This window comes from Canis lupus, chromosome 13, assembly GCF_048164855.1.
Source record: "Canis lupus baileyi chromosome 13, mCanLup2.hap1, whole genome shotgun sequence".
Lineage (NCBI taxonomy): Eukaryota > Metazoa > Chordata > Mammalia > Carnivora > Canidae > Canis > Canis lupus.
The window spans coordinates 9,907,475-9,932,180 of NC_132850.1; the positions used below are offsets into that span (position 1 = coordinate 9,907,475).

General features: G+C 40.2%; 1 protein-coding gene across 3 annotated transcripts in view; it reads right to left on the bottom strand.

Annotated features, from left to right (window-relative positions):
• Window positions 1–21,787, bottom strand: part of ZYG11B (zyg-11 family member B, cell cycle regulator) — an 86,854-nt gene extending 65,067 nt beyond the window's left edge. The window contains exon 1 of one of the 3 annotated variants that reach the window (XM_072772072.1): window positions 21,647–21,787. In XM_072772072.1, the coding sequence (XP_072628173.1) occupies window positions 21,647–21,649 (3 nt within the window). In that variant the 5' untranslated portion in view covers window positions 21,650–21,787. Of the gene's footprint in view, window positions 1–21,155; window positions 21,372–21,646 lie in introns of those variants that run through there. The other 2 variants (XM_072772074.1, XM_072772075.1) reach the window with 2 other exon arrangements.
• Between the last annotated feature and the right edge of the window lie 2,919 nt (window positions 21,788–24,706).

The following is a 24,706-nucleotide window of genomic DNA, read 5'->3' on the forward strand; positions in this document are numbered from 1 at the left end:
TGGGACTCGATCCCAGGACCCCAGGATCACAACCTGAGCCAAAGGCAGACTCTCAACCACTGAGCCACCCAGGCATCTTAATCACCTTAATTATACATGTGATATTTTAATGAAAGTCATTAAAAATTATAGTTCAAAGATATACTAATTACACAGAAAAGTATTCATAACGGGAAGGTAAAAAAAATAGTTTATAGAACTTCCTCAACATGAAAAAAAGAACTTACTTAACCTGATAAAGATCATCAATACTAAAAGATAACCTAGAGAATGGGAGAAGATATTTGCAAATGACCTATCAGATAAAGGGCTAGTTTCCAAGATCTATAAAGAACTTATTAAACTCAACACCAAAGAAACAAACAATCCAATCATGAAATGAGCAAAAGACATGAACAGAAATCTCACAGAGGAAGACATAGACATGGCCAACACACACATGAGAAAATGCTCTGCATCACTTGCCATCAGAGAAATACAAATCAAAACCAGAATGAGATACCACCTCACACCAGTGACAATGGGGAAAATTAACAAGGCAGGAAACCACAAATGTTGGAGAGCATGTGGAGAAAAGGGAACCCTTTTACAACACTGTTGGTGGGAATGTGAACTGGTGCAGCCACTCTGGAAAACTGTGTGGAGGTTCCTCAAAGAGTTAAAAATAGACCTGCCCTACGACCCAGCAATTGCACTGTTGGGGATTTAGCCCAAAGATACAGATGCAATGAAACGCCGGGACACCTGCACCCCGATGTTTATAGCAGCAATGTCCACAATAGCCAAACTGTGGAAGGAGCCTCGGTGTCCATCGAAAGATGAATGGATAAAGAAGATGTGGTCTATGTATACAATGGAATATTACTCAGCCATTAGAAATGACAAATACCCACCATTTGCTTCAATGTGGATGGAACTGGAGGGTATTATGCTGAGTGAAGTAAGTCAATCGGAGAAGGACAAACATTATATGTTCTCATTCATTTGGGGAATATAAATAATAGTGAAAGGGAATAGAAGGGAAGGGAGAAGAAATGTCTGGGAAATATCAGAAAGGGAGACAGAACATAAAGACTCCTAACTCTGGGAAACGAACTAGGGGTGGTGAAGGGGAGGAGGGCGGGGGGGTGGGGGTGAATGTGTGGTGGGCACTGAGGGGGGCACTTGATGGGATGAGCACTGGGTGTTATTCTGTATGTTGGCAAATTGAACACCAATAAAAAATAAATTTATTATAAAAAAAGATCATCAATGAAAAACCCAGTTACTATCATACTTAATTTTATTTTTTTTAATTTTTATTTATTTATGATAGTCACACAGAGAGAGAGAGGCAGAGACATAGGCAGAAGGAGAATCAGGCTCCATGCACCGGGAGCCCGATGTGGGATTCGATCCCGGGTCTCCAGGATCGCGCCCTGGGCCAAAGGCAGGCGCTAAACCGCTGCACCACCCAGGGATCCCTCATACTTAATTTTAAATGTCTGAATATTTCCCCACTAAAATCAAGAATAAGACAAAGATAGGGGCTTTCAGCACTTCTATTCAACACTGTACTGAAGGTCCTAGAATTAAGCAAGAAAAAGAAATAAAAAGCATAGAGATTAGAAAGAAGAAGTAAAACCATTTCTATTTGTAGGTGATATAATTTTGTATAAAGAAAATCCCCCCCAAAAAATTTAAAAAAGAAAAAGAAAATCCCAGGAGCATTTGGGTGATTCATCTGCTTTGGGGTCAAGGTCATGATCTCAGGGTCCTGGGATGGAGCCCGGCACTGGGCTCCCTGCTCAGTGGGGAGTTGGCTTCTCCCTCTCTCTCTGCCACTCTCTCTCTTTGTGCTTTCTCTCCCTCTCTCTACCAAATAAAGTATTTTTAAAGAATTAAAAAAATACAAAGAAAGAAAATCCTAAGGAGGGGTGTCTGGGTGACTCAGTTGGTTAAGTGTCTCCCTTTAGCTCAGATCATGATCCCAGGGTCCTGGGATGGAGCCCCATATCAAGCTCCCTGCTCTTCCCTCTCCCTCTCTCCCTCCACTCCTGCAGTCTCTCTCTCTCTCTCAAATAAATAAATAAATAAATAATATCATTGAAAAGTATTAAGAAAATCCCAAGGAGTTGACAACAAAAACTATCAGAACTTAAAAAAAAAGGTTAAGCAAGGTTGTAGGATATAAGATCTATTTTATTTACAATATATAATATCAATTATGTCTATACACTTATACTGAACAATCTGAAAGTGAAATTATGAAAACAATTCCAGGGATGCCTGGGTGGCTCAGTCAGTTAAGGGTCTGCCTTCAGCTCAGGTCATGATCCCAGAGTCCTGAAATTGAGCCCTACAACTAGATCCCTGCTCAGTGGGGAGTCTGCTTCTCCCTCTCCCTCTGCCTCTCCTACATGTCACTATCTCACTCTCTTTCTCTCAAATAAATAAAACCTTTTTTTAAAAAATTCCATTTACAATAGCATCAAAAAAATAAAATATTTAGAAATAAGTTTAACAAAAGAAGTATAGAATTTTAAAAATAAAGACCTAAATAAATAGAAAGACATATTCATAGATTAGAAGACTATTGTTAATTGGTCTACAGTTTCAACACAATACCTATCAAAACCCAGCTTTTTTTTTTTCACAGAAGTTAACAAGCTGATCCTAAAATTCATATGGAATTTCTTTTTTCCTGAGTTTTAACTATGAGTTCTACCTGCTTTTTCTATTTTCATGTACCATCTTCCTAAATATTTAAAATTCATCAGCCAGATGAAGCAAGCTACACTTTCACCTGAGTTCATAAATTCCAAAATAATCTATTTAGTTTGCAGAAGAGAAAATAAATGCAAGTTGTGTAGCCATCAGAGGGAAGATATATAAACCTTTTGAGAACATATTTTTTTGCAAGACACTTAGCAAAATAAACCCAGGAAGTAATATATGAACACTTAAAATATTTAAGTAATCATTCTTTATCAATTAGTAAAATGTGTTCAACAAGGAGATTTTGGACCCCACAAATTTTCCGTTTCCAAGGAAACTCCACTTTACCTTAATTCCTATTGATAAGCCAAAGAATTTTCTTTCTTTCTTTTTTTTTAAAGATTTATTTATTTATTCATGATAGAGAGAGAGAGAGGCAGAGACACAGGAGGAATGAGAAGCAGGCTCCATGCCAGGAGCCTGACGAGGGACTCAATCCCAGGACTCCAGAATCGCACCCTGGGCCAAAGGCAGGCGCTAAACCGCAGAGCCACCCAGGGATCCCCAGCCAAAGAATTTTCTATTTAGCTACTCTTCTGTTGGGAAGTGTATCTGCCTAAGAGTTAATAACTTGGGTTTTGGAGCTAGAGTGCACATCCCAAGTTTCCACTTGCTAACTGTGGCACTATACACATTACCCAACCTTTCATTCCTCAGTTTTCTCACTTACGATACTGATAAGCATAATACCTATCTCATGAAGTTTTTGTAAGGATTAAATGAGATAAAGCAGGAACCAGAGAACTTAAAATAATGGCAGTGTGTCTGGAAATACACAGCTTGCAAAGCCAGAACTGAGACCCATGAAATGTGGCTCCAAGAGCCTATGCCCTTATCTACCACACTATACTACCTATTCAACTTTATACACCAGTTTTGAATATAGTATCTCACTTGATACTCAAAGCAGGCCTGTGATATGAACAAGGATAATCACTTCCATTTAAAGATGAAGAACAGAGAGGTTATGTATCAAGCCAGTGACAGAACCAGAACTGTACTTAAGTTATCTGAGACCTACTCCAAAAACCTAAACTGCCATGATTCCCCAAATCCTAGTAATTTAAGCTAACACAGAAGTATTGAGAGATCAGTGCGCTCCTACTTTATTTTTATTTTTTAAAGATTTATTTATTTTTTATTTATTTATTTATTTATTTATTTATTTATTTATTTATTCATGATAGAGAGAGAGAGAGGTAGAGACACAGGCAGAGGGAGAAGCAGGCTTCATGCCGGGAGCCCGATGCGGGACTCGATCCCGGGACTCCAGGATCACGCCCTGGGCCAAAGGCAGGCACTAAACCGCTTAGCCACCCAGGGATCCCCTCCTACTTTATTTTTAAACAAATAGCAGCACAGGAAGACTAAAAAAGAAAGGACAAAGCAGAAGCTGGAATTCAGTGTCTAAATAATTCATCTCTCAGAAATTTCTGCTCAGAGAGATTTTCCTCTTTACCAACTAGGTACACTCCAGCCAGAATACAAATACTGCTCCTAGTAAAAGAGCAAAAGACAGAGGAAGGAGGTCAAGTCTGACTTCATTTGGATCATTAAGTAAAAGTTCTTTTTAATTAACTGTAATAATGCATTTTACTCAATCCAGCCTAACCCAGGTCTTTAACACACAGCTCTTATTGGTACACTAAACTGTTACTTAATGCAACCCACTACTTAAAATGGTTCCTTAAGCAATGTAACAGGCACTTTGACACCTCTAAGCCTTTTTTTAGATTAGTACTTTTATGTGACAAAATCTCACATGACCTTCAAAATTCAGTCAAACATTACTAGTTCTGTGATGCCTTTGTTGATTTCAAGGCAGAATTTTACTTTCAGCACCTGACAAATTCCAAATTTCACATAATAGCTATTAGGTACTGAATGAAAGCTGTGTGGTACTAGGCACTAATCTAGCTTTATATATGTTTGCAATCTTCAAAAGAAGTTTGTGTGGAACAAGGTAGGCTCAGAAAAATTAATGTACATGTCAAAGATAAAACAGCCAGCAGATAGCAGAGCAAGGATAAAAATTATAATAGCTATTTTTCATAAAATACTAAGCCTTAGGTTCTGGTTCAGAGTTTGTTAGATACCTCAGTTCTTTCCATTTCTACATGCTATGAACCAAGCACCATTATAAGAAGCATTTTAAAAATGAGGAAACTGAGGTTTAGGTTAAATATCTTCCTTTTATTCACATGGGCAAGAGATTGCTAAACTGGGACTCCCAATCAAGAATGAGGCAACAGTCTGTATTTTTAAGCTTTAACCTCTATGCTATCATATCATAATCATAATTATTGAACTCATATTACCTTTTAATATATGCTATATGCTATAACTATGTTAAGTGCTTTACATAATTTTTTTCATAATTTCATTTACTTCTCATAAAAATTCTAAGTTAAATTCTATCAGTATCCCCATTCTATAAAGATGAGGACACTGAGGTTTTGAGGGGTTAATTTACCTACATTGATATAGCTAAGAAATGCCAGAGCCAGGATGATACCAGGCAATCTGATTGTAGAGTTATTTGTGCTTTAATAAATCACTACATAAGCTTCCATTTATATCTGACTCCAAATTTAGGTTTCTTTTACAATCCCATGTTAACCACTGTTTTTTATGACTGCATGTCTCCCCCACTAGACCATGATGTTCTTCAAGTTCAAGAAACCTAGGGCAGCCTGGGTGGCTCAGTCATTCAAGCGTCTGCCTTGGGCTCAGGCCATGATCTAGGGGTCCTGGGATCCAGCTCCACATCAGGCTTCCTGCTCAGCAAGGAGTCTGCTTCTACTCCTTCTGCCTTCCCCCACCCACACCCCTCTCACTTGTGTTTTCTCAAATAAATAAAATCTTTAGAAAAAAAGAAAAAAAGCAGGGCCAAGACACAACCCAGATCTGTTGATAATGAAGTCCATACGTTTTCCACTATACCATACCATCTCTCAGAGCAATTATTAGTTCGGCACTGATATAAATTCCAAAAAACAATTGGGACCCATTGGTTGTTAACAATGGCTCAGACATGAGGTGATGATGCTGTGGATTAGGGTCGATGCAATGAAAATGGAAAAATAAATCAACGGTGAAAAATAATTTGCGGGAAGAATTAACATGAGGTGAGCATTTCTGAACCCCCGTATCTAGCACAATGCCTAGCTCAACAGGCGAATGTTCTTTGAAGGACTGACCAACACTCATACAGCATACTTCTGACACATATTATCTCAGCCCTCACAACATGGTGTAGTGGACATCATTTTGTACAGGAGGACACCAGAGCTCAGAAAGAGTAACAGACCCAAACTCATCAAGTCAGAATGTGAAAGAATTAAGCCTTGAATCAAGATATTTAATTCCAAACATTACACTCTTCTTCTCATCTCATACAGCACGCTCTAGTGAGGGAGCAAGGGAGGTGGAAGAGGGGAAGCGCAGATAAAATAATAATAATAATAATAATAATAATAATAACTCCAAGATTTAAAGTAGAAGTTAACCAGGGAGAAAAAAGTGTGTGTGTAGCAGACGAGCAAGATAAAGCAAATGGGATAAAATGCTACACATTTTAAGCAATTTTGGTGATTGCTACGTGAGAATTCTTTGTATTATTTTTGCCATTTTTTATGTCTGAAACTGTCAAAATGAAAAGTTAGAAAATAAAAATTTAAAGAAATGGTGATTAATACTCCTATAATCTCACTGACAAAACTGGTAAAAAGACTAAGCAAAGGATTATTTCTTCAGAGGAAATTTGTTGTAGTCATGGAGAGTCCTGTCTGCTCAGGCAAATACAGAAAAGGAACTAATGCTCTGGTGAAAGAACTAAGCTGAATGTGCAGATTTAAATAGCATCCCCTAGTGGTGACAGCTGAATGGTAAGAATAGATAAATTCTCAGGAAGAGTGATCTCTTGAGGTAACTAAGCCCTGTAATTAACTATCCCAAGTACAGCAGGCAGAATGACATGGTTCCTGAACAATGGCTAAAAAAAAAATACCCTACGGCAAATAGGAAAAACAACAATTCCAGTATGAAACAGCACAGCTCTTTTTAAAAAATTTTAAAAGATTTTATTTATCTATTCACGAGAGACACAGAAAGGCAGAGACACAGGCAGAGAGAGAAGCAGGCTCCATGCAGGGAGCCCGATGTGGGACTGGATCCCAGGACTGCAGGTCATGCCCTGAGCCAAAGGCGGATGCTTAAACTGCTGAGCCACCCAGGCATCCCTTTAATTTTTTTTTTTTTTTTTAGTTAATGTGGTGTTATCTGGAACAGGATATAACCTTGACATAATAAGTTAGCCCAGAATGGTCCTCTCATACACTACTGGTCAGAGTGTAAACTGGCACAATTTTTCTGGATATGAATATTTTAATAATAATCTTAAAAACACCCACACTCCAATACTTCTTCATCTAAGAATTTACCTAAAAACTAATAAATGAGATATTAACAACAGTATTTACACAAAGGGATAGATTAATTTTTCTAGCAAAAAAATCCATACAGCCCACGAAGCTAGGCGTTGGTGAAGTCCAAGCTGTCCTAGAGGAATAAAAGCTTACGTTTCAAAAAAAAAAAAAAAAAATCCATACATACAAACACCTAAAATAGGAGGAAATGGTAAGCAAATCATGGTATATCAATTCTATATAATACTACACAGCAATATGTATGTTTCTGATAATTTTCAATGACACAGCAAAATGCTAAGAGTAAAATATTATTAAGCCAAATAAAAATTATATGTAGCAGGATTTCAATTAAACATCTATACAAGTATAGGAAATTATATTGTCTGAAAATCATTTCAGAAGATTAGAAAGCTACCTCTGAACTAAATATGTTGTGGTATATCTATAAAGAAGAGCAAGGGAAAGATACGAAATAAAAAAGGATAGAAAATACCTTGAGGTCATAGAAAGGGAGGTGGGCAGAGGGTTGGGGTGACTGGGTGACGGGCACTCAATGGGGCACTTGGTGGGATGAGCACTGGGTGTTATGCTATATGTTGGCAAATTGAACTCCAATAAAAAAAAAAAGTATGACTTAAGAACCCAAAAATAAATAAAGAATAATAAAGTAAAAAAAAAAAAAAAAAAAGATACCTTGAGGGTAAGGGCATGTGGCATAGAGGAACACAGATGAGATGGCAGAGGTCATGTTTTACTTCTTGAGATGGGATGCCAGGTTTTTACATATTTGTTATATTCTATGTTTCATGACTTACATAAATGTTTCATATGGCTTTTTGAATATATCAAAATTTTATTTATTTATTCATGAGAGACACAGAGAGAGAGAGGCAGAGACACAGGCAGAGGGAGAAGCAAGCTCCACGCAGGGAGCCTGACGTGGGACTCGATCCCGGGACTCCAGGATCAGGCCCTGGGCTGAAGGCGGTGCTAAACCACTGAGCCACCCAGGCTGCCCTCAAAAATATTATTAATGCAAATATACATCACCACACACTAGATTAACCAAATAAAACACAAGTGATACCAATAATAAACTTAAATTAATAACAATTCATAATTAAGATACAAAACTAGCAACCATAAAAAAAAACTACCAACTGAAGACACTGGCTGATGTACTTACTACAAAGCTCTAAGAAACTACAGGAATTCCAATAAACTACATTCATACATCTACAGTAGGAGCTTTGCAACAGTTGCAAGTGTCAAACTTCTTCATAAAAGACTGGAGTCTTGGGCAGCCCTGGTGGCTCAGCGGTTTGGCGCCGCCTTCAGCCCAGGGCATGATCCTGGAGACCCAGGATCGAATCCCACATCCGGCTCCCTGCATAGGGCCTGCTTCTCCCTCTGCCTGTGTCTCTGCCTCTCTCTCTCTCTGTGTCTCTCATGAATAAATAAATAAAATATTAAAAAAAAAAAAAGACTGGAGTCTTCAATAAACTCTTAATCTGCTAACTTTAGCTTCATGATTACTAAATTGTAGTAATTCTTAGTAACTTACTAAGTAGTTCTCTAGTATGGAGCCCTTAGTATATAAAAATTAATGTTTGAGGGACTGCATCATTTACCAGCCCCTAGGAGGTAGAAAGGATTTTTAGAACAGTTCATCATCTATCAGAAGGAGCTCAATGCCCCATATACTAAAAAGGACTGGGGTTAAGACTCGTGCCTTATCCATTTTTGCGTCCCCTACTCTGGCACAGAGCAAAAGATCAGTGTCTAGTGAGTATGTGAATAAATGAAGTACCTGATAAGCAGATTCCTTGCTTTTGAAACACTGCTTATTATAAGAACAGGATACAGTTAGGGGTATGGGATAATGAAGACAGGGCAAAAAAAGAATAGCTCCTCAAACCAGCTTTTCTACTTGACTACTTTCTAACAGCAAGGAAATGTCTTACTGAGATATCAACTCTCTCTCTCTCCCTCTCTTCAGAAACGACATGCATGCACTTATAGCAGTATATCTTTTTGGATGGCTTTCCATTTCTTCAGAACCCAGCTCCATACCTCCCCAACAACTAAAAGGATCTCTTCCTTATCTATTATTCATTAAAATCCTAGGTCCAGTATTCCTTCTGCTAACTACAATGCCTCTGTAAAAGTCATTTCATTTTGTGCCTCGGCTTCCTTTTTCTGTAAAATGACATTTGTAATATTTTCCCCTTCACTTCCTAAGTTATTTTATCAAATAAAATGAAGGCTTTGAATATGCTTTGTTTACTCTAAGACATTCTTACCAGGGACATCCATAAAGTGTATTTTCTTTGTAATTAATCAAAAGAGAAACCTCATTACTGAGAGATTCTGGAGGCCACAGGGTCTGGTCTGTCTTTGAAGAATCTCATATTGACCCTCATTAGCTCTTCTTAAACCTTCTCATGGCTTTTTTTTATTATTAATTAAAAAAATATTTTTTATTTATTTATTTGAGAGGAAAAAGAGAGCACAAGCAGGGGGAGCCAGAGAAGGAAAGAGAGAAGCAGACTCCCCACTGAACAGAGAGCCCAAGGTGGGGCTCCATCCCAAGACCCTGGGATCAGGATCTGAGCTGAAGAGAGATGCTTAACTGGCTGAGCCACCCAGGTGCTCCTCGTGGCTTTCTTTTAATCATTCCTAATTTTTTTCTTTTTTATATTCTCTTTCTTTGAAGTATTTAGTCATCTATACAACACTCAGCTAAAGACATTTTTAGTCATTTCCCCATGACTTAGTTATCTATTTTGTAGGTTGTTTCATGATTTTTAAAGTTTCATCAATTACTATGTTGCCAGGGTCATGGTAAAGCAGCATTTCAATACTCTAAGCAATGGCTCATCTATTTCTACCAAGCGGGGAGGGGGAGGACACTGAGAATTGTCCATATATCACAACAGACTATTCCACAGTCTGTTGGAAGAGACTGGGGCTTCCACTGCTGCTAGTATGACAAAAAAATGAGAGATCAGGCATCTTCTATCCTTGGAACTGAAGCCCAATAAAATGCATCCAATAAATTATTTCTTGAATGAATTAGTAAATTACTAGATTGTAACATGTTTCAAAACTCATTTTATTTCTCCTATTGACACTACTTCAGGAAATATCTGGTATTAAAAGTATTAAAATTGTCTCCTCAGGACAGACCTTGTGGGATTCAGGATCCCTGAATATTGAGGTCTCTCTTTTGGTTAATAATAAGAAAAAAATAGCTTATGGATGATACTGGTAACAATGTCTTACAGTAAACAGAGCGAGCTCACATCCTTTATTTCATTTGATACAATAATCTTATGAAATGAAAGGAGAAATATTACAAATTTCACTTTACAGATAAGGAAGCTGAGGCACTTTGGGACTTTCTGAAGTTCCTTTTCCAGAGGCATTGTAGTTAGTAGGAAGAATAGACCTAGATTTGAATTCTAGGTGGTGTTACACTACAAATTATCTGGGTTTCCTGATCCTCAGTTCTGTCCTTGGTAGAATGGGGATAATATTGGTACTTATCTCATGACGCTATTATCAGGATGAGGTGAGAAAGTGTGTTTAAAACCTGTAACACAATGCCTGACAGAGTAACTACCCAGTAAGCACTCCTTTCCTATTAGCAACCATCTCACAAAGTAATATAAATTTAAATTTCAGGGATCCCTGGGTGGCGCAGCGGTTTGGCGCCTGCCTTTGGCCCAGGGCGTGATCCTGGAGACCCGGGATCGAATCCCACATCGGGCTCCCGGAGCATGGAGCCTGCTTCTCCCTCTGTCTGTGTCTCTGCCTCTCTCTCTCTGTGACTATCATAAATAAATAAAAATTAAAAAAAAAAAATTAAATTTCAGACACATAGGACAGCAGGTTCATGGTTATAAATTCTCAAGAGAGTTTTCCCATCCAGAGTCCATATCAAGACAAATAAGCTATTTTGTCTCCCTATACCATCAAGCAGACATTTTTTAGTCTACCTTTTGGGATCCTGGCTTTTTGTAGTTGTCTCAGTTCTAATTCATGTGAAACAGGCTCAAAATCTCATCTCCTACCTGAAATGTTCTTAAACCTGACAAATCCTCCAAGAGAAGACAGAGCTCTAATAGTGCTTTTTTTTTTTTTTTTTTGTATACCTGGATGATTTTTTTTCTTAAGACTGAGCCAGAAACCAGTGAATACAAAGATTACAAACTTGATACTTTTATGATTAAAAACAGTTTATCGACATTTATCTGGAGGATTGTGTAATATTGTTCTGAAAAGTAATGGTATGGGAATCAGCCTTCCTAGTTTAAAGTGCCAGCTCTATTACTTACAAAATGATATAATCTCAGGGAAAGTACCTAATCTCCCTGCACCTCAGTTTTACGAACTGTAAAATGCAGACATTAACAGTATTTACATCATAGGATTATTGTCAGAATTAAATAAATTCTAAGTGCAAGACACTGAGAACAGGGATAAATTAACTACTCAGTAAATACTACCTATTATTATAGAATATAAAGTCTATAGAACAAAGCTGTGTTTTGTTCACTGCTGTATTCCCAGAGCCTAAAATAATCCTACAACATAGTGGGCACTCAATGTTTATTGAATGAACAAATGAACAGTCAAGCACAAATTTATTGATAAGTATATTTAAAATACATTTTCCCCTAGATAAAAAAAGATTGTGTGTCCATAGAGAAATATTAAGTCCTAAGTCTAGCCCTGAAATTAAAGCATGGGAATGAAAGACAGACAAGTGTCATGAGTTCATGGGTATAAGAAACTTCAGGTATTGGACAATCTTTGACTCCTCATTTTAGTAGTAGTCCATGGGAAATCTCTTGTTAGTTTATTGGTTTGGGGCTGGGGGCCGGGGGAGAGGAGGTGTTTTGTTTTGTTTTGTTTTGTTTTTGTATTTTCTACTACTGATTCAACCACTTCAGACTTCTAGCAATGAACATCTAAGATAACCTTAGATACGATCTAAATCCTTTATCTTCTCCTTCCCCAAACACAACCAGTATACAAATAAGGAAGAAGTTCAAGAAAGTAATACCAAAGGCACAGATATATTGTGTTCAAAGGTACAGATATATCAAACTATTTGGCATGGACTATGGGGACTTATTTTTCTTTTTTAAAAACCATTAACTACTCCTAAAAGATCCCTAGATGCTGATAAAAATGCACGTAAGGCAAGCTTCTTACATGTATCACTTCAAGGTCTGGCCAGTGTGACAAGCAGCTATGTGCTAAAGGGCAAGGAGCTATAGTTCTATCTTTTTAGATCAAGGCCTGGAAAGGTAAATAAATTCCCTTCCCTTCCACCTTAACTCATGTAATAAAACAATCTAAGAAACAAAATAAAAATTCAGGTCAGTAATCACTAAGTATATGAGCAGATCATAGGAATGGCAAACTCAGAGATACTTCAGCATTATTTTTCTCTTAACTGCTAGCATGAGTTTTGAAATACAATACAGTAAACAGAGAAGCCAGGTTAATAATGGAAAGAACTGGGCTTGCAGTCAATTCTGGCTCTGCTACTTACTAGCTGTGTGATCTTAAGAAAATAAATTAACTTCTCAGTTTTCTTATCTGTAAAACTGGTGCTAAACTTCTATCTTGATTACTTCACAAAATGGTAATGAAGAATAAGTGGGATATGCATATGAAAATGCCTTTAAAATGCTAAAGTACTATGCAAATATTAAAATAAAATTTTTTTTGTGTAAAAAGTTAGGTAATATATTCATGGAGATCAGAGCTCAAGTACCCTGCTCCCACAGTACCATAGATAATAGAATGTATCTTTATCTTGCTAGAATCTTGCCATATTTTTTGAAGAGGTGTAGGGGATCATAGAGAAGAAATTTAGTACAATTTTTTCATTTTAGAGATTTTTATATGGAAGCATAGAGAGTGAAATGATTTGCCAAAGGTTAGAAGTTCTATGAAAAGAGAAAAACAAAACAAAACAAAACAAAAAAAAAAAGGGATCCCTGGGTGGCGCAGCGGTTTAGCGCCTGCCTTTGGCCCAGGGCACGATCCTGGAGACCCGGGATCGAATCCCACGTCGGGCTCCCAGTGCATGGAGCCTGCTTCTCCCTCTGCCTGTGTCTCTGCCTCTCTCTCTCTCTCTCTCTATGTGACTATCAAAAATAAATAAAAAATAAAAAAAAAAGAAAAGAAAAGAGAAAAACTGATATTATATAACCAAGAATATTCGGACTTTAAAAATGTCCCTAGCAAAGGAGAATACTACATTGCACAGGTATTAAGATGCTAGAGAGCTAAGAAAAATGTTTGTACAAGGGAGAACTAGAGAGTTAAAAAGAAAAAAAACAGATGATCTTTATACAGAGCTAACAAAATGTCTAAATAATTAACTACCCCTCTAGATTTACGAGTAACTGATTCTTTACTATCTGTGTTTAAATATTCTATTCTCTGAAAAGACATCTCCACAAATTAGACAAATAATTTGAAAGTGGGCAGCCCGGGTGGCTCAGCGGTTTAGTGCCACCTTCAGCCCATGGTGTGATTCCTGGAGACCCAGGATGGAGTCCCGCATCGGGCTCCCTGCGTGGAGCCTGCTTCTCCCTCTCTGCCTGTGTCTCTCCCTCTCTCTCTCTGTCTCTCATGAATAAATAAATAAAATCTTTAAAAAATAATAATAATAATTTGAAAGTGTTTATACAAAAACATTGCTTAGCAATTCATCTCAAAATCATTTGGCTTCCTCCCCAACTCTTCCTCCTTAACTCTTCTAGACAGAAACATACATATAGCCCAGATCGAAAGTATCACTTGGACTAGTAAGAGAAACTATCTGATCCAAAATTTCTTGCCCACCAAACCTCTTTTTTCCCTAAGGGGATCTGCACAAGAGTATTCACCTTTTTTCTCTCTTTCATTACTCACATCTCAGTTAACATTACCTTATGCTATTCTCTACAAAGTGCACACACTCTTTTACTAAACAAATATTTATCTACTTCTCAGGCATTATGCTAAGTGCTTAAAACATGCAGTTAAGAAAAACAGGAGGCTCCCTTACTGTCCTTGTCCTCAAAGAGCTCACAATCTGAAGAGATAGCCACTTTCCTTAACAAACAATACGAAGTACAGGAGAAGCATATAAAAAGGAGCAACCCAAGGCTGCTTGGAGGTAACCGAAGGCTTTGCAAAGAAGATAGGCCTTAAAGGGATTCTGAAGGTTTAATAGTCAAAGAGTCAAAAAAGGGAGACAGGGATCCCTGGGTGGCGCCTCGGTTTGGCGCCTGCCTTTGGCCCAGGGCGCGATCCTGGAGACCCGGGATCGAGTCCCACATCGGGCTCTCGGTGCATGGAGCCTGCTTCTCCCTCTGCCTATGTCTCTGCCTCTCTCTCTCTGTGACTATCATAAATAAATAAAAATTAAAAAAAAAAAATCTCTTAAAAAAAAAAGGGAGACAGCATTCTTGACAAAAGAAACAGTGTAAGGGGGGTGGGGTAGAAACAGTGTAAGCTAAATTTAAGGGCACAAAAAACTCATAATGTGTGCTCAGTGTTACAGAGCAGAAAATGCAAAGACTTTTTTCATAAAATGATTAGGTCATTAGATTAAAAGATTAGATAAGAGTCCTAGTATACTATGCAAAACAATCATTTTACAACTATTTGCTGAGCCCCTACCATGTGCTAGACACTGCCAAGAACACAGGATACAGATCTTTGTAGACCCACTGTTGTCCACATATATGGTTGCCACCTGAGCAGTACAACCTGTGTGGCCCTAGCAATCCTATAAGGCCTCTATAAACTAGGAGGACTCAAACTGCAGGCTCCTTAGTATGGTAGAGTGCACAATACTACACACATACCAAGTATGCTCTCTACACAATAAAATTTTGAAATATACACAACTTTCAATGTTGTTAAAATTAAGAGTGCAGTATCATTTTAAAAGTTAAAAACAGAACTATCATGTTATCTAGCTATCACACTACTGGGTATTTACCCAAAGAACACAAAAACACTACTTCAAAGGGATACATGCACCCCTATGTTTACAGCAGCATTATTTACAATAGCCAAGACATGGAAGCAGCCCAAGTGTCCATCAATTGATGAATGGATAAAGAAGATGTCATAGGGATGCCTGTGTGGCTCAGTGATTGAGCATCTGCCTCTGGCTCAAGCATGATCCTGGGGTCCTGGGATTGAGTCCCACAACAGGCTCCCTTTGGAGAGCCTGCTTCTCCCTCTGCCTGTGTCTCTGCCTCTCTCTATTTCTCATGAATAAAATCTTAAAAAAAAAAAAAAAAAAAAACAAGATGTGATATATGCATTGTGTATGTATACACACATACATACACAATGGAATACTATTCAGTCATTAAAAAAAGAAAATCTTGCCATTTGCAATGCCATGGATGGAGCTAGAAAGTATAATGCTAAGTGAAATAAGTCAAAGACAAACACCAAATGATTTCACTCATGTAAAATTTTAGAAACAAAACAGAGACAGTCAAAACAAAAAACAGACTTTTAATTATAGAGAACAATCTGATAGTTACCAGAGGGGAGAGGATCGGCGTATAGATTAAATAGGTGATGGAAATTAAGGTGTGCACTTGTGATGAGTACCAAGTGATTTACAGGAACTGTTGCCATTACTATACTGTACACCTAAAACTGTTAATTAACTGGATTAAAACAAAGACTTGGGATCCCTGGGTGGTGCAGCGGTTTGGCACCTGCCTTTGGCCCAGGGCACGATCCTGGAGACCCGGGATCGAATCCCACGTCGGGCTCCTGGTGCATGGAGCCTGCTTCTCCCTCTGCCTGTGTGACTATCATAAATTTAAAAAAATAAATAAATAAATAAATAAATAAATAAATAAATAAATAAATTTAAAAAAAAAAAAACAAAAAAAAGACTTAAAAATGAAATAAAAAAAAAAACAAAACTAAGAAATGCAGTGATAGTTACATCCAATTTGACTTTAAAAAAAAAAGAGAGATTTTATTTATTTATTCATGAGACACCCAGAGAGAGGCAGGGACATAGGCAGAGGGAAAAACAGGCTCAATGCAGGGAACCTGCTGTGAGACTCAATCCTGGGACTCCAGGATCACACCCTGAGCCAAAGGCATCTGCTCAACCGCTGAGCCACCCAGGAGTCCCCAATTTGACCTTTCATTTATTGAAAATGAACGGTCTATTCTTCCAATATTTTATTTGTGGAGACAGGCCTACAAGTAGCAGCCTAAAACTACTCCTTTTGTCATACAGAAATAAAACAGAATAATTTAAAAAAAAACCTTTTGATGTTTTAAGTATAAAAATGTGAGAAATTCACATTTGTTAAAGTCAGTTATCTATTTTAATGCCATAAACATAGTTAAATTCAATCTACATGGTAATATATACTCATTTTAAAATATGACAAATAATGCTTTATCTTACATTAATGTGTCTTGTTAAATAGAAAAAGGCTGAAATTTGTTTTATATTTTGTTCAATATACTATTAAGTGAACTACATAAGTAATTTATTTTTTTTACATAAGTAATTTAAAAGTAAAGTATATTTTACTTAAAATTACTCCTTATACCAGAGAAAATCTATTTTAAAAAAACAAGTAAGTTTGTGAAGTGCTGATTCTTTTTACATGACCTAATATATGACCTTTGGGAGACCTGTTTGTAAATAAAAGACTTTGTATAGTAAATTTTCTTTAGAATTCGCATAAATCCCTAATAGCAACATATATGAAAACTGAGGGAATGCCTGGATGGCTCAGCGGTTAGGTACATCTGCTTTCCGCTCAGGGCATGACCCCAGGATCCGGAATCGAGTCCACATCGGGCTCCCTGAATGGAGCCTGCTTCTCCCTCTGTGTCTCTGCCCTCTCTCTGTGTCTCTCATAAATAAATAAATAAATATCTTTAAAAAAAATAAAAAGAAAACTGAGGCTCAGTGAGCAAAACTGCAAAAGCTATTAGTGATTCTGTGCTTCTTCTACAACTCCGTAATAATCCCTCTATGGAAGATTCACTTAGCCAAAAAGTGGTGTACTTTAGCACCACTCTAACTTCATATTTTTTTTTCCTTATATTCTCCTTCCTCCATTTAAATCACCACCACCAGTGGAGATGCAGATCACCATGCATCTCTCATGAATAAAATAAATAATAAATAAATAAATAATTAAAAATTGAGAAACAAATCACCACCATAACAAGCCTAGGGTGAAAGTTCACACACTTATTTTCACCTGGAGTAGTGTAAAGCTCTTCCCACCCCAAACCATGTTTCATATTGATTTAGAGTAATAACCTTCAAAATCTCTTATTATATTCCTTCAGACAAGAAAACCTTCCAAGATACTTTGAGTCTTTACAGTGAGGCCAAAACTCCTAAACCTATGACTTTTTTTTTTTTAATTTTTATTTATTTATGATAGTCACACACACACACACACAGAGAGAGAGAGAGAGAGAGAGAGAGAGAGGCAGAGACACAGGCAGAGGGAGAAGCAGGCTCCATGCACCGGGAGCCTGACGTGGGACTCGATCTCGGGTCTCCAGGATCGCGCCCTGGGCCAAAGGCAGGCGCCAAACCGCTGCGCCACCCAGGGATCCCCTAAACCCATGACTTAAGGTCCTCCATGATCTGACCCTAGCCAAAGCTCAGCTAGTCTCTTCTTCTCCCGTCCCCTCAATACTAGAGCCATCCATTTCCCAGAATACATCATGCCTGTTCTGGTCCCAGTTTTTATGCTTAAGCTGGTCCCTTTGCCAAGAATAACCTTCCTTCCCAAACTCTTAGCCAAACTTAAACCCCGCTTGTCAAAACCCCCAATTCAAATGTTCCTTTTTCAACAATGCCTCCATGACTTTCTGATCATCCCCAAAGTCATTAATTCACTTAGCAAATATTTACTGAGCACATATAATGTACCAGGCACTATGTGTTTTTCTTTTAAGATTTTATTTATTTATTCATGAGAGACACAGAGAGAAGCAGAGACACAGGCAGAGGGAGAAGCAGGCTCCCCACAAGGAGCACAATGTGGGACCCGATCCCAGGACTCCGGGATCATGACCGGAGCCGAAAGCAGATGCTCAACCACTGAGCCACCCAGGTGCCCAGAAGTATTAAAGATACAATGGTGAGCCAAACAAACATGGTCTCTACCTTCACAGAGGTAGTATTTTTCTCACTGGGTTCCAATGAGGGTTAAATGACAGAAAATAAAGCACTTAAAACAGGGCCTATATATATACAATCTTGTTCAATAAATATTAGCCTAATCATACTACCTAAAAGAGTTGCCACTCTCATACCTTTGACCCTTAAACAGCACGGGTCTGAACTATGTCCGCTTATACACAGAGTTTTTACAATATGGTCCTGTAAATGTATTTGCTCTTCCTTATGATTTTCTTAGTAACATTTTTTTTCTATCTTACAAGGGTACAGTTTATAATACATACAACATATGTATTAATTGACTATGTTATTAGTAAGGTTTCTAGTCAACAGTAGGCTATATTAGTAAAGTTTTGGGGGAGGTGAAAGTTATACTGGGATTGTTAATTTTTTTTAATTTTTCAATTTTTAATAAATAAGAATAAAAAGTGTGAACTACATCTTAAGCCTGTGTTCCTCAAAGTGTTGGTTACAGAACAGGAACATCAGCATAACATTAGAAATGCAAACTATCAGGCCCTATTCCAACCTAATAAATCAAACTCAGGAAGTGGTAGTACAAGCCCTCCAGCTGATTCTGATTTATGTTAAAGTCTGAGAACCCTTGTTTTAGATATCTTACCTATCTTACCTACTCAAAACACAATAATGAAAATTTTGAAAAATATAAAATACAAAGCTTTATAATAATGTTTAACTCTATTTACTTAGCACTTATTACATATATTACACAAGGAAATAAAAAAGAGTAGCCTCTACCGGTAATTCTCAGTTCATAATAAGCTAATATTATGCATTCTCTTCACTTCTCCCAGACTTATACTCTTATTCTGCATGTATATGTTTTAACAAGTAAAGAAATTCAAGTTAGTTGCAGGCAAAGTTGAAATTATAGTCATGCCTAATGTATCTTTTTGGTCAAACTTTCTACTATACATCCTCATTTCCTCATCTCTCCATGCTAAATAAAGGTAATCTGCTACCTATAATACATCCTAATTACTTTCTACTCACATTCACAACAAAGCATTCTTTGCCTTCCCAGAATGATCTATACAAATCATATTTTTATTTCAGGCCCAGCTCAAATGACACTTTTGGATCCTAAATACTCAAAAACAGTTTAAATCTTCTCCCTCAGTACTCATACATTCATTCTCAGTGGAAAGGCCAATGCTTCCAAAAACCTAGAAATTTGGTAACTGAGGCAGGACAATTTACTTTATTCTAAAGAGATTATCACATCTTACTAAACTTATTTTTTGCACCAAAAATAAAATTCTCCAATTCAGTCTTTCTATGTAGTCCCCTAGTTGTCCCAAATTTCAGTTTAAGACCATACTTGTCAGATAGGAAAATAGATCACGAATCATTCAAGCACGTGTATGGCCTGGCACTGGGTATATCAGGAATAAGCAGGCACAAGGGCTGCCTGGGAAAACCCACATTTCAGAGGGAGAAGCAGGTTACCACAGGGACAGTGTGCTGGATTGTTAGTGAAGGGCTGTTGGGGAGACAGGCACAGAAGAACCTAAGAACGCAGTCAGTTAGGGAAAGCTCACAGATTAAATGATTTTATAATAAACCACTTTCCTAAAAATTAATGAGGTAAAAACAAAAATTGACTAACCTCCTAGAACACAATTACCAGGGCTTGGTTTTGATTAGAATAATCGTACTGCTCCCAGAGAGCAAAATTTAGATTGCTGTCTATGACAGAGCGATGTATTCATCAAATGTACAGCAAATCATGTGCAGCCCAACTCCACAAAAAACCAACTGAAGCCTCCACTTACTCTGAAACTGGGAGGAAAACATTTGCAAATATTCGAAGTGTCTGTCAACTAAAGGCAGAGAGAGCAAGACAAACCAGGTGTCGGAAGGTATCGCAGACACTGTCACAATCGGGCCGCCAGCCTGCTTTTCAGTCTTCAGATGCCCTCCCTGGTCGGCCTCCCAACAAATACAAACCGTTTGCTCTGAGTAATAATTAAGCCTGAAAATAAACATTTTTGGATTTCCCGACCTGTACCTCTACATTAAAACACGCTCAAAATAAAAATACACTTCAAAACATGTTTGATTATTCTTCAAAGGCTAGCAGCTATCTCAAAAGGTCACGGGACGGACGCGGCCGCCACCCCGCCTCGCTCCTCAGCACCGTAGCCCAGGATCGCCACGACCCTGGGCGGTAAGCGTCCAGGCCCTCCCGGTGCCGGTGCCGGTGCCGCTGCCCCTGCCCCTCGACAAAACCGCAGAGCAACAAGAAAGCCTACGACTGTCTACGTGCCCGCCTCGAGTTGCTCTGCTCCTGGGAGGCAGCCGCGCTCGAGTTGCTCCCGCCCGGACCCGGAGCCGCGGGAGGCCGCGGGGCGAACCCCGAGGGACGGGAGCCAGGCAAGGAGCAGCAGCGAAGGCGGGAGGGAGGGAGGACCGCAGGGGCAGAGCCCAAAACAGGCGAAGAGGCAAGACGGTAGAGGAGAAACGGAAGGTCAGGTTAAAGGACGAGGAGGGGCGGCAAGGGGACGCGAACGCGGCTGTCACCGGGGAGCGCTGGGCGGGGGCGCGCACGCACCCCGGCAGGCCCGGAGCGCGGGAGGACGAGCGGGGCGCCGGCGGGGCAGGGCTGAGGTAAGCGCCGGCCGAGGCGGCCCCCGGGCAGCGACGCGCAGGCCGCAGGCCGTGGGGCGGGGGCGGGGGCGGGCGCGGCGGCGGCGGCGGCTCCGGCTCGGCAGGCCGCGCTCCCTCACCATGGCTGCGCCGGCCTGGTCCTCGGGCACGCAGCCTCCGTCCTGGGCGCGGCGGCGGGCCGGACCCGAGCCCGCCCCCAGGCTGAGCCGGCGCGGGGGCTCCAGGAGGCTCCGGGCGGCGGCGGCGGCGGCGGCTCCGGGCTCGGCCCAGGCCTCGGCCTCCTTCCCTCAGAAGCTGGAAGTGCAGCAGCCGCAGCCGCAGCCCGAGCCCGAGCGCAGACTCCGCCCCCGCGAGGCCCCGCCCCCACTGGCCGGCCGGCGCTTGGCCCCGCCTCCGCCCGCACTGCGCAGACTCCGCGGAGTCCCGACCGCGCGCCTGACCTCTGGGTTCTGCCCGTTGCCAGGCCCTTAAAGGAGCCACAGCCCCTCAAATCCTAGCTTCCCTCTAAAAATTATGGCCTTAGACGTTACGTCATAGCAGGAGATTGGAGCAGTCACTCGTTTAAGTAACCTATAGCCCCTTGCGTTTCCGGTTCATTGTCTTTCGTTACCATTGTCAGGATTTTTGGAGATTTCCGTTCCCAGATAATTCTGGAAGCGCCTTCGCACTTCAGGTTCCTCGCCACTGGGGATCACCCGTCCTCAGCCTCGGTGCCCTGCTCTCAGCCCGGCCCTCGTTACCTACGGTTGCGGCCCCTGCGTAACCTCAGTTTTAGTCATTCACCCCTCCCATCACAGCCCCCTTCATTTCTAGCTTTCTTCTCTGAGACCCCAATCCAAACCTTCCTCGACTCCTCCAAGACTCAGAATCCACTGATCCTACTACCGTTTCACTACTCCTCGCGGTTCTAAAGCTCTCACTTCCGTCCTTGAAGGTCCTTGAGTGTAGACGGTCGTCCAGGGCGGCCCGGGTGGCGCAGCGGGTTAGCGCCGCCTGCAGCCCAGGGCGTGGTCCTGGAGACCCGGGATCGAGTCCCGCGTCGGGAGCCCGCTTCTGCCGGTCTGTGTCTCTCACGAGTATATAAATAATATCTCTAAAAAAACATTCCACCAGGAAAATAATCGTCCATCAGGAAAATAATTCCTAGGTATTAGCCTTTCTTCCTCCAATCCTGCTCTCCTTCCCTTGTGCTCACCTGATGAAACTAAGCCTAAACGTGCAGCAAAACCCAAGGAGGGTGGGGGGGAAATCCAGAATCATACTGACTCGGCTCTCTTTAAATCTGATAATCTGTTATCCTCAAATAGTCCTCCGATGCTTAGCTACATTTCTCCAGTTTTACACACCGTCCCACCCTACTAGATGACGATCTCGTACCTCTTTTCAAACCTTCCTCCCTCATCCTCACTTAACTGGTAATTTTGTTACTAATTCACTGAGGAAACGAAGCCCCCCACAACAAAGAGAGAACATCCACAAGTTCCCCACCAGCCACCAGGACTTCCAGCCTACCTCTCCTGCTCTGCCTGTAGTTCTACTCCTGGGTTCTGCCTTCCTTTCCTTAGTAGGCATGAGCCATTTCGCTTTTAATTGAGGTCAAACTCTTAGTTCTTCTCAAACTACCTGTACTAAAAGACTTTTTTTCTCTGATCTCAAACCTCATTTTTATAAAATGCAATAAAAATTAATGACTAAAGCAACTTAAATTTAAAAAGGGATCCCTGGGTGGCGCAGCGGTTTGGTGCCTGCCTTTGGCCCAGGGCACGATCCTGGAGACCCGGGATCGAATCCCACATCGGGCTCCTGGTGCATGGAGCCTGCTTCTCCCTCTGCCTATGTCTCTGCCTCTCTCTCTCTCTGTGACTATCATAAAATAAAAAATAAATAAATAAAAATTAAAAAAAAATAAAAATAAAAAGAGACCTACAGGGCAGCCCTGGTGGTTCAGCGGTTTAGCGCCGCCTTCGGCCCAGGGCGGGATCCTGGAGACTCTGGACGAGTCCCACGTCCGGCTCCCTGCGTGGAGCCTGCTTCTCCCTCTGTTGTGCCCAAGATTGCGAATCCGAGAAACTACCAAGGAGCCGACACCGATGCAAGGCGCACGAGGGTTTATTAGCAAGCTCGAGCTTGGGTCCAAGTATACCCAACACAGCGGAGCAGGGACTTGGACCCCCAAAGTGGGTTACAGCTGGGTTTTTTATAGGCTGGTCTAGGGGATTTTCAGAAGGGATGGAGGAATTTCTCAAGTTCTATTTACATTCTGATATGGGGCTTTCAAGGGCACTGAGCTCTGTTCTCATTCTAATATGGGACTTTCTACCACGGGTGTGGGCTCCGTTGTCTTTCTGATATGGGATTCCCTGCCGAGGACATTGAGGACATTCTGCAGTTTTTCCTATAAAGTTCAGCTCTTATTCACAGGGGCCTAAGATGGCTGTACTTGTGCTAATGCTAAACTTGAGGTGGAATGGCCTTGATTTTTCTCGGTCTCCACACCTCTGCCTGAGTCTCTGCCTATCCCTCTATGTTCTCATGAATAAATAAATAAAAATCTTTAAAAAATAAATAAAAATAAAATTAAAAATAAAAAGAGACATACAGAATGCAAGCCCAGATTTTTTTTTACCATATTCACCATTTTTATTTTCTTTTATTTTATTTTTTTTTAATTTTTATTTATTTATGATAGTCACAGAGAGAGAGAGAGAGAGAGAGAGAGAGAGAGGCAGAGACACAGGCAGAGGGAGAAGCAGGCTCCATGCACCGGAAGCCTGATGTGGGATTCGACCCCAGGTCTCCAGGATCGCGCCCTGGGCCAAAGGCAGGCGCCAAACCGCTGCACCACCCAGGGATCCCCATATTCACCATTTTTAACTGTACAGTTCAATGGCATTAATTAAGTGCATTCACATTGTTAAGCCACCATCAAACACCATCCAGCTCCAGAACTATTTTCATCTTGCAAAACTGAAACTCTGTACCCATTAAACAATAACCCCTTATTCTCTCCTCATCCAGCCCCTGACAGCCACCATTCTACTTTCTGTATCTATGAATTTGATAACTCTATGTCAGACTTTTTGTTATTAAATTCCATAGACAAAATTTTTCTGTTAAATTGCTCTAAAACCTTATAAATATTTATTCTGTTTCTACTGTGAATTGGTAACAAGCTGTCCACAGACCTTCACTAGTCCACAGATCATACATTCAGTAGCATAATGCTGAGTCCCACATGGTTTCATTTCTTTAAAAACATCTATCCAGGAATTCATCCTATCTTCTACATCATAATTTTGTTTTTCTTTCCTATTGACATACCAACACAGACTTATTTCTAACATATCAAAAAAATAAAAACAAAAACACCTCTCTTGACCCAGTTCTGATTCTCCAGCCTGCTTCATTTCTCTGCCCTTCTTTCCGCCAAAATCTCATAAAGGTAGCCTGTGCTGTGCTGCTCAATGTCGTGATTTCCTTTCTCCCATATTCTATGGGCCCATCCTCTACCACTCCACTGAAACGTTCTTATCAAGGCCACCAGTGACATAATTTTTAACATCAATTTTCACTCTTACTTGACCTACCATGAGCACTAGAAACAGTTTTCTTCCTCCTTGGCTATTATGGCATTCCACTGCCCTGGATCTTCTATCTCACTGGCTGTTCC